Below are 11,397 nucleotides of genomic sequence, written 5' to 3'. Positions count from 1 at the left end.
TTGATCAGCACACAATGAAAAAAGAAATCAACACAAGAAAGAAAGATGTATTTGAGAACATTTTTAATAAATAATGTGACAAAATTACTTTTCTGATTATTGGATTTTCAGTATGCAAAATTATGGCTAAAAATAAGAGGCTTCTTACATGAACATAATGAAAACATTAATCACATGGATTGTTCCCTTAGTACTGCACGCCCTTTCTATGGAACTTTTTCAAATTATCTAAATGAACATGTTTAGTTTTTGGTGAACACCAGCCGTTTTTTTGTGGTTCAGTTTCGTTTGGCTTTGTTTTCCACTGGGGTCAGACCTGATACCTACCTATGAATAAAAGTACATTTTTTTTTTCTTCAAATAGCACCAATTATAAAATCAATGATATTCATAAAATGACAAAAAAGGATCATAGAAATCTACTAGTCAGAGGGCATCATTTGGCAATTGAAAGCACGTAATGCCTCTATTAGAGATTTGAAGGAAATCTTGTAAGTTTCGATATTGGCCACAACAAACTTAAACCTCTTTTTTTCTTTAAGTCCGGGAAAAGTGAGAACCATTTGGTTCATGGCCCACAATAAAGTATGCACGTTACTTCACCATCTGTCATCATTCAAATATTCCAAATACAAACATAGAGCATTAACAAAACAGGTTAAAAACGCTTCTCAACATTTTTTTTCAATAAGACAAAAAAGGTTAATAGTTACAATGGTTTACAAATAAAGTTTAGTGATTGTGCTTTTAAAACCAAAAAAAAAAAAAAAAAGAAAAAGAAAAAAGAAAAAAGAAAGAGAGAGAGAGAGAGAAAGAGATTAAAAACAGTGCATTACAAAAACAGAAAATCAAACTTCCTTAAGTGGCACTTCTGAAAGTTGAACTGACACTACCAGAAGAAATTTAGGCCAGTTAACACAGGGATGTTCTTACTCAATTGGTCATTAAAAACATCCACTTGTTTGTAATACGTATTTATAATTGCTTTCTGATTGAAAAATAGAACAAGGTTTTGCTAAGTTTGCTTATGACAATGACTAGACAACCAGAGATCCAACTGGCTTAGCCCTACTTATCCAAAAGTTCATTTCCAATAAGAATATACTTCAATGATTGAAATGAAGACAAAATAAAATACCACCAGGGTTTGCAAAGAGGATATATTTACAATGTTTCTACCCCATTCAAATTGTTTGTGGTTCTGCATTTGCTATATTTTTAGTTTCTTCCAGCAAAGGGTAGTATGAAAAACTGATTTTCAAATCATGTTAAAATGAAATATGTTTTAATTTGCATTAGCAGTTGGCTATAGAAAGATTATACTTTGAGAGCCCTTGGCATGAGGTTGAATATCAACTTTGTATCTTTGATCAATATCTTGCTATAAATTAGCTTGGCATATAAGCAGTGCAATGCCATATCTCAGGGGCAAAATGCAAAAGAACAGTTTTGTTCCCTCTTGCTGGCTGATGACTGAAGCAAGAAGTCGAAGCACTTTCCCTGCTGGAAGTAAGGTGTAAAGGTTTGCTCCAACAGCGAGGGGAAGAAGAAGGCTCTTTGTAGGGTTAGGGATCGAACAACAACAATAAAAACCCAATAAAGTTTTTAAAATGGTACCCCAATAAGAGGAATAAAAACGACAATTTGTACACTCTGATTGCACTGAACATTTTATCTGGCGTCATGTGTCATCTGACAGGAGGCATCTTGAGTGATAATTTTCACATTAGATCTCATAAGCCTCTTGGTTGTCTTCAGCTTTCAGTTTCCTGTAAGAGATACATTATTGTCACATTTGAAAATAAATCTTAAGAGGACTATCTTATATTTATTTATATGCATTTATTACTATTATAATTTAATGTGTTTTTCCATTTATTCATTGGCCTATGTTGGAAAGTGCTCATGTCAACTAATTCACTCATCAACCTTAGTTGGTCTTCACAGCAAATTCAACAAGTACAAAACTGGGTTCTGCACAGTGCCTCGGTGTTGTGTGGTGGGACACAGGGCTCTGAGAAGAGGGAAGGAATGTGTTGAGTTATCTACTCCCCTCAGCCCCAACTCAACATTACAGCTCTGCTTTCGTTTGTTTTAAATACTGGAGTTAACAGTAATGACATTCTGCTGCCCCAAAAGGCTACTTCGATTTTAAAATGAACTAAAACTTGAAAAAAACTTCCCTAACTGTTCGCAGGACGAAAGTCTTTCTCATTCTAAACCTCAAAATCAAAATACATTGAGCTTTATAGAACTTTCAATTAGACATAATGGCTTATACACTTTCAGCTTCTATTATAAAAAGTTATCATTTGACACATATTTATCATCTACTTGAGTTTAAATATATTAATTAAAAAATTGTCCTCAACTTATCTTTTATTAAATTGAGAAAATACAATCTTTGAATGGGTCGGGGGGGAATTTATGATATGGCTTACTGCCAGCTCTATCTTGTATAGCTCTCTCTCAAGCCTAACAAGAGGGTACATCTTTGACTTAAGAAGTTTCCTTCGACTGGGGAGGTCAGTGTCACAGACTAGGCATCCACTTTCAGAAGTGTAAAGGTGAAGGACAGTCAGTCAAACCAGTCACATTACCCTAGTGATGGGTATGGCAACTTCCTCACTCACATCATATAACTCTGTCATCTTACTGGGTTTTTATAAGCCTGCTACAATGCTATAAATTATAATATCTCTAGATCAATAGCTCTTATTTCTTAACAATATGTTTGCCATATGTATTTCTTATCTGAAAATCTGCAAATGAAGATAAACCCTAGATAAACAAATAAATTGCAATTAACATTTAAAACTTTGGAACACATTTCAAGAAAATTCTCAAATTCTCAGAACTTCAGTTTCTGCCATCATAGACATTAGAGTACTGAAAAGTTTGTGATAAAACAGTAACATTTTTGTACACTGATGAAGGTTCCTAACTACATAAAGCAACTACAGTCTAACATCGGTAAACTTGGGAAAAAATTATAGATACCTCTAATTCTTCATTATTATCTTCTCCTCTTTCATATCCTCCAAGTACCTGCATTTCTGCAATATTTCTTCGACCTACATTTGCTTGTTCTCTTTGTCTGCTTCCTGATCCTCTTGATGACATTGAGCTTGAGGAACTGGGATCTCTGGGATTATTTGATGTTGGAAAAGTAGGTCTACAGTAAGGTAGAATATCCTCTGTGTAATGAAATACAATAAATGCAGGTGAACACCATCATACACTTTCAGTGTATATTGTATCACTCCTGTCTATCTGTAATTCTGAATAAGGAAGCATCAGTGATTTAAGGTATAAATGAAGATACTCTATACGCATAATGAATAATGCAGCATAGTGTCTCACAAATGAAAAGTATAAGCCTCGCTGTTTTCCTATTAGTAGTCAGGGATTTGGACTGATTCCACTCATAAGCTCTTGTCTGTCTCAAACTCACTAGAGAGCAATATCATCAAAAGAGGTAAACCAAACCTGAAGTCAGACTTGGCTTCCAATTCTGTCATTCACTATATGATCTCAGATTATTTTAGGCTTTAGTTTCTACTTTTCCAAAAAAAGTGATGATAGTATCTATACCTAGAGGGGTTCCTAGTGTTGATATGAAAACAGATGAAATAATAAAATATCTATGTAGCTTATAAAATGTTATAAGGAATTGGTTAAAAATCAAGCCCAGTCTCCTAGAAATACCAAACAGAGGCAAGCCTGGGTTCACTCCACAGACACCAAAATATCAACCTCCATGTCAATGTCCTATTTACATTGTGGAACTCTGAATCTTAGAAGCCTGCTATTGTTACTAACTTCAATAAGCAAGTCACTCCAATTAATTTCTGTCTCCGGAATGTCTACCTCCTTGAAATTTGGTGCTTCTCCTACTGATGCATCCTCCAGCTGCTCACTTCTCTCCAAAGTCTGCCAACTCTGCCTTTCGGACGACAAACGCATAAATACCTAACTCTTCGGCACGCTCTTCCCCACCTCCCGCAAATGCTTCCTCTACTATTCACATTGCCCGAATGAAGCCTGATTTCCCCTGAAGGTTCCCCGGACGTTCTCTGTTGTGGAAGGGTAAGGAGGAAGGCTTGCCTCCAGCTCACCATCACCAGTTCCACATCACTGCTCCTCTATCCTTGAACAAAGACATCCCCACTTCTGAGGCCCAAGCCATCGTTTTCTGAAGCCAGTACAGTCCCCTCTGATAATGTCTTGTTCTTTCCATTCTACTCATCACAACTTTCACTCCTAAACCACAGTTCTGACACACAGGAGTTTCACAGTCCATGAGGATGACTGTTTTCTGCGGCTTCTCTTCACAGCACTTGATGCCGTGTGACCGTCATCCTCTGTCTCTGTGTCATCAACGGCTTTCTCTCTACTGACTTTCGTTTTCTCAAACTACAATATGATAAAATCTCTCTCTTGCTAAAAAGTTTCCCCTTAAGACTCTGCTTTCTATGAAATCAACACCTTCTTTCTTTCCTCACCACTCAGCCAAGCTTCTTGAAAAGCAGTTTGGATTCAATATTGATAGTCACAATTCCCATTCACTCTGCATCCCACTGAAATCCATTTATGCCTACATCACTACTATGAAACTGAGAAAACTGGTAATGCCAACCGTGTTTCCAGCCTTGTGTCCCTGGACTTCTTACTGCTCTTAATCAATGCAAATATTATTATTCTCTCAGCTGCTAGTTTTCCTTCCTCCCTGGCCAATCGTCTGTGAGCTCTTTTTATGAAGTGCCACTGATATGTTGATGCTCTACAGGTTTCTACTTTCAGCCTAATGTATATAATTCATATATATGTATGATATATATGAAAGTTCTATTATACATTATACATACACATATATTTATACATTATACATATATGTATGTAGATCATTCATGTGTGTGTGCATGGGTGTGCATATACATATATATGTATATATATATGAATGATATAGTTTGGATATTTGTCCCTACCCAAATCTCACGTTGAATTGTAATCCCCAGTGTTGGAGGTGGGGCCAGGTGGGAATTGTAATCCCCAGTGTTAGAGGTGGGGCCACGTGGGAGATGTCTGGCTCATGGAGGCAGATCCCTCATGCATCGCTTGCGCCATCCCCTTGATGATAGGTGAGCTCTCGCTCTGAGTTCACACAAGATCTGGTGGTTTAAAAGTATGTGGCACCTCCATCCCTCTCTCTCTCTCTCTCTCTCTCTCTCTTGCTTTCACCATGTGATGTGCCTACTCCGCCTTCATCTTCCGCCATGATTCTAAGTTTCCTGAGGTCTCCTCGGAAGCCAAGCAGATGTCAACACCATGTTTCCTATAAAGACTGCAGAACACTTAGCCAATTAAATCTCTTTCTTTTATAAATTACCCAGTCTCAGGCTTTTCTTTATAGAAATGCAAGAATGGCTTAATACTATATATATAATTTTCTTCTACTGACCCTAGATGATTTTGTCCAGTCTCACAGGTTAAAACCCTTTCTAAAATATAACTGTCATAAGGGGAGATATTTTGTCTGCTTTGTGTGCTGATATACTTTCACTTTGACCTATAACAGGTCATTAATAAACTGTTTTCCATTATTTTCATCATGCTGAATCATGATATTTTTAATTCCTAAACTATGCCCCAAACCTTAGGCTACTACAGGCAACCCAACTGAACCCCTACTCTTGCATGTTACTCAAACTCAACCTGTTGAACACTGACCTCACAATGCTCACTCCCTTAAACGTCTTCCTTTGCTATATTCTCTAAGACACTGAATGACATCACACTAATCATTAAGATATGCAAGACAGAAAATGAAATTATTATAGATTCTTCCCTTTCAACAACCTTTCCATACATCTTAAGTGTATCATTTCCACATAGTCCGACATACAACAAGTAAGGTTGATTCTGACTCTAAAAAGTTTCTTGAATTTTCCAAATCACCCATCCTTGCTCCTATAGCATGGTTTATATTTTCTACATTTCTTGTCTGGGGGTTGTACACATCTTCAAACATCCTTGAGCTATTCCTCTCTAAACTGTCTTCGCTCAGCCACTTTCCTCTTATAAAATCTATACGCTCTTTTTGACTTAAGCCTTCATGTACCTCAAGAGCTTCATCTTTGACCACTTTTATTATGTAGCAGTACTGAATTTCTTACAGTTTCCTCAATAGACCTTCAAGCTTTTTATGCACATTATCCACCTAAATAAATCCTCTTTTCTTATGCAAGCTAAATTCCACCCATTCTTAAACACTCCGTTCATATGTCATTTCTGCCAGGAAAGATCAAGAGATCCTTCCTAACAGTCTCTCACAGTCCTGAGCGAATTCTCTCTCTTCTGGACTCTCAAGTATCATGGCACTATGAAGGTTATACTGAATACAACAATATCTATGAATTTATACATTATCTGTCCCTCTCTCCCTGACTACAAGCCCCTTGAAGTCAAGGTTTATGCTTATACATAAATCTCAGGATTTAGTACAATGCTTAATAACACAGTAGGTGTTTGATATATGTAGAAATAAATTGAACTAATGGAGGCAAATGTCAGCAAAATGATCAGACATTCAAGTCCAAAAGACCACTCTCCTTAATTAAAAATAATCATTCATTATACACATAAATCAGGGTGCCTCTTTCACTATAAACAATGTAAACTGAAATATGAAGGTGAAAATTATAGCAATGCATACAAATGATCATTTAATGGCATATATAGATAGGGTTATGATTCAAATAAAAATTTGGAAAAGCAGAGCATGTTAAATAACTCATCAGTGTACCTCAGGGATTTCCATGATTCCCTGGGTTCCTTGTTTCTAGACTAATGGTCCAGTCTTAGTTCTTTTGTTAGAAATATTTTTATAGCAGAAAGAACAACTTACTAAATTTCTGAAGATTGATTTTTTAAAATTTAATCTCTGTTTTCTAGATCTGCATACAAGATATTTCCAGGTTTATAAAATTTCCTTCTGAAGAAGAATCTCACCTACTTTTTAATTTTAAAAAATATTTATTTATTTTCCGAGACAGAGTCTTGCTCTGTCACCCAGACCTGGAGTGCAATGGTGCGATCTTGGCTCACTGTAACCTCCTCCTCCCGGGTTCAAGCAATTCTCCTGCCTCAGCCTCCCGAGTAGCTGGGATTACAGGTGCACATGACCACACCCTGCTAATTTTTTTATTTTTAGTAGAGATGGGTTTTCGCCATGTTGGCCAGGCTGGTCTCCAACTCCTGACCTTGTGATCCACCCACCTTGGCCTCCCAAAGTGCTGGGATTTCAGGCGTGAGCCGCTGTGCCCAGCCAAGTTTTAATGAAGACTTCCTACAAGCAGGAATCGCTCCACACTTTCTAGCCAGATATAAACCTCGCAATTTACATCATCACATTCTATTTATGAATCGCTATTTGGAGGCGAGTCACATTGAGTCAAAAGTTCAGAGCCAGATCAACTTTGGGTTAACTGAGAAAAATAAGTAAGTTTTTCAAACTTTGGATTGCGGTGATATCATCAAGGACATTGTGGTCACACAATAGAGGCATGAGTCTGAGATGCACAGCTTTATCTATCACCTTGCTTCTGAGTCTATGCCTGGATTAGGAGTTCAGGCTGCAGTCACAGAACAAACAGAAATTGCCCTCCGTGTTGAAAAGAAGTTAGCTAATGACCAGATGTCCATAATAAATACAACAATACACTGAGGTCAGATCTTACCACAATGTATCTACTAAAATACAGTAGTTAAGGGCCCCTGTAGGTTTTTAAGTTTCATTCCCCTATCACTCTTTGCTGATATCCTCAACTAATAATCTTCCGTTTCTTGTTTTTTCTCTTTAGTCTATAATAATGTGCAAATGCACTATCCTAAAACATTTCCAGTGATTTGGCCTTTCTGTCAAACCCTATCCCAAGATTTCCTCCTCATCCCAAACTTCCAGAAAGAGCTTACGTGTGCTGATCACCTCCCTTCCAAAATTTCCGTTCACTTTCCAACCCCATACAGCCTGGCTTTTATTCTGACCTGCAACCAACATATTGCAAGATCCCTTTTACACTCGCTTGGGTTTACATTCAACTTTCACCACTGTGGTATTTTATATACCTTCCTGTCTGAAAATTTCCCACTTCATTCTTTATGGGACACCATTTTCGATAGCTTGGATACCTTGATTATTAAATGTCTGGGTTGGACAATCTGTTTCCTTAATAGGATGTTGATTATCTACCTAGTCTCTAATATGATCATCCTTGTCTAGTGGTGTGTTGGAGCAGGCTTAATATTTCACAATACCTGACTATATTCATCTCTTCCTACCTCCGCATTCAGTGACTTGAAATTGGCAATTCTGAGAGTATTCACACAACAGAAGCAAGCAAATGGCTACAAATTAGGGTCTGCTTTTGTTTTCTCCTGGACAGTTGACTGATAAATAGTTACCGGCATTATCTCTGCTGAAATTCAGACTTTGCTACTCACATAATTATCACCTCTGTGTTGTGGGTTCTAAAATCCACTCTGTCCTCACAATCTTTCTCCTCATCTTTAAACCTAGTTCTCTAAATTTTTATTGTGATTTTTACTATCTGTGTTCTTGTTGGCATTTTAATCCATTCAAAACTGCAATAATTTTCCCCATGAAATTTCACATTTTCCCTGTTCTTTATTTTATTTTTTTTTACATTGGTTAATACGATCGTGTTCCACTGGTCATTCAGGGCCACCTACTCAACCTGCGAATACTTCTTTTGTTTACTCTATTATCTCAACTCACCTTTCAACATTCAATTAGCCACCAAGTCCTCCTGGGCCTCTCCCTGCAGTGCCTGTACAGGTTGGTCCTTCCTGCTCTTCTGAGCTATTTTAATTCAGTGCTTTCATATTTTATGCTTAAGAGTGTTATTGTAATGTTTCTGACACCCTCACCTACCAGTTTCCAGCCTCTTCCTCCGCTACAGAGTTTTGCCAGTTCTTTTTCTAAAACACGTATCTGATTAGGTCATTTCTCACTCAAAACTCCTTGTTGGCTCACAACTGCCCTTGTCATAAATCTCAACCCCTCAGAATAGTATCCCTGGCCTTTGCAACTGCGCCTACCCACCTTTCTAGTTTGATTTTTCACCCAGGCTACAGAGCAGTTGTGCGATCTCAGCTGACCGCAGTCTTGACCTTCCAGGTGCATCCTCCCACCTCAGCCTCCTGAGTAGCTAGGACTACAGGCATGTGCCACCATGTCCAGCTAAGTGTTGTATTTTTTTGTAGAGATGGTCTCTGGCCCCAAACATTCAATTCTCCAGCCAAACTGGAAACCATTGTTCACCAAACATTCATTTTCATACATTCATGTTCTTTTCTCCACCTATTTCTTGTCCCCGCTATCCCTTCTCCCTCTTTAACCTGTTGAAATCATGCTTTCCTTTAAAATGTAACTCAATTGGCTCCTCTCCAGGAAGGCCTTGTATAAAGTCATATACTGGAGTGAACTGTATTAAATTAAAATTATTCGAGTACATGCCTATGTCCTCCATTGGAAAGCAAATTTCTTAGTCTTACCACTTTTCATACGGCTGTATAGAGCCTAACTGTATGTCTTGCGAACACACTCAGTCTACATTTATTTGCTGCTTGACTGGACGAGTACCTTGGATGAGATGAGTCTTCGCTGGCGGAAGGTCGCGTTTTGCTCCCTTGTTTCCACGTCCTTTCCCGTCATTTTGCTGCTCCTGTGCTTCTCTGGGATCACCTGGGTTTGTTCGCACATCAACAACCTGTCTTCCATCCAATACTTCTCTCCCCTTGTAACTGCTTCCTTTTCTGTCTGATGATCTTTCTGTTCTTGCATCTATAGAAGGGAGTTTTGGCACCACTACAGGTCGTACTTCCAGCTGTGTCTTGGATTGGACAGTCGGTGACTTTATAGCAGGTGGTGGCACAGGAGGCGGCGGAAGATCTAAAAAGAAACATTAACAATACTGCTATAAAAGTCTGCTACTTATGAAACCATCACACACTTGGATTATCACTGGAGTCACATTCACCTATGAGATACTATATCTTAAATGAACTAGAATACTTGAAGGTAACCAAGGAAAAAGACCCCAAATTTTATTTTTTATTTATGTTTGTTTATTTATTTATTTAGAGACAGGCTCTGTCATTCAGGCTACAGTGCAGTTGCGCAGTCTCAGCTCGCTGCAGCCTCGACCTCCTGGGTGCAAGCAGTCCTCCCATCTCAGCCTCCTGAGTAGCTAGGACTCTAGGTATGCACCACACACCTGGCTAATTTTTGTGATTTTTGTAGAGATGGGGTTTTGCCACGTTGCCCAGGCTGGTCTCTCACTCCTGGACTCAAGTGATCCGCCCACCCTGGCTTCCTAAAGCGCTGGAACTACAGGTGCGAGCCACTGCACCTGGCCAAGACCAACAATTTTAATGTACTCTTGTTATCTAGCACAGAACTCCTGAATGACCAAGTTGGGACTTAATGACGTCTGCTCCTGGGAGAGCTAACAGCGGGTATGTGTACTGTAACTTTCTCTCTCCCAAGTGTGGGAGAGCGTCCTAATTGATTTCAGTAGAACACTGCTAGTACCAGGTGCACGCCTTTGCTCCTTCAGGCAATCACTTCAAACTGATTGAGGTTGGTACTTGAGTTGAGACCTCTTTGCCATCTCTAATCTAGCCTAAATCTCTTCTCATTTTGTAGAGAAGGAAGCTCAAACTTGTAGACCGTAAGCTACCCTGCAATCTCAAAGGTAGATATAATCGGAACCAGGACTCATCAATGGTTTAGTGTTCTTTATATTACTATATTCAATTGCATGTTTATAGTATACTATTCATTGATGGAATCTCACCATTTTATATATCCAGAGGTTTTAAACCAGATAATCACTGGTATAAATATAGGTTAATTTGATCTACACATACACACACACACACACACACGCACGCGCACACACACACACACAGTTATTTCTAGTTGTAGTTACATATTAAGTAATACATATTACATATAATGTAACTTATATAATTTAATTTCTTCCTTTTTTTTGAGACAAAGTCTTACTTTGTTGCCTAGGCTGGAGTGCAGTGGTGTGATCTCGGCTCACTGCAGCCTCTGTCTCCCATCAAGTGATCTTTGCACCTCAGCCTCCTGGGTAACTGGGACCATAGGCACATGCCACCACAAATGATTAACTTTTGTAGTTTTTGTAGTGACAGGGTTTCACTATGTTGCCCAAGCTGGTCTCCTGTGCTCAAGCCATCCACCCACTTTGATCTCCTAAAGTGCTGGGATTATAGCCACGAGCCACCACACCCAGTCTATAATTCAATTTTGTATATCATAGATATACTTAAGAATGAAAGTAG

The 11,397-nt window shown here is 38.5% G+C and overlaps 1 protein-coding gene across 3 annotated transcripts in view; it reads right to left on the bottom strand.

Moving 5' to 3' along the window:
• Positions 1–780: 780 nt before the first annotated feature.
• Positions 781–11,397, bottom strand: part of ROBO1 (roundabout, axon guidance receptor, homolog 1 (Drosophila)) — a 1,186,609-nt gene continuing 1,175,992 nt past the window's right edge. For all 3 annotated transcript variants that reach the window (XM_011996534.1, XM_011996535.1, XM_011996536.1), the window contains 3 exons: positions 9,665–9,973; positions 3,001–3,197; positions 781–1,769 (listed from right to left, as the gene is read on the bottom strand). In XM_011996534.1, coding sequence (XP_011851924.1) covers positions 1,755–1,769; positions 3,001–3,197; positions 9,665–9,973 — 521 coding nt within the window. In that variant the 3' untranslated portion in view covers positions 781–1,754. The remainder of the gene's footprint in view (positions 1,770–3,000; positions 3,198–9,664; positions 9,974–11,397) is intronic.

Source organism: Mandrillus leucophaeus, unplaced genomic scaffold, assembly GCF_000951045.1.
Source record: "Mandrillus leucophaeus isolate KB7577 unplaced genomic scaffold, Mleu.le_1.0 Scaffold519, whole genome shotgun sequence".
NCBI lineage: Eukaryota > Metazoa > Chordata > Mammalia > Primates > Cercopithecidae > Mandrillus > Mandrillus leucophaeus.
The sequence above is the reverse complement of the archived record's forward strand: the minus strand, read 5'-3'. Positions and strand labels throughout refer to the sequence as shown.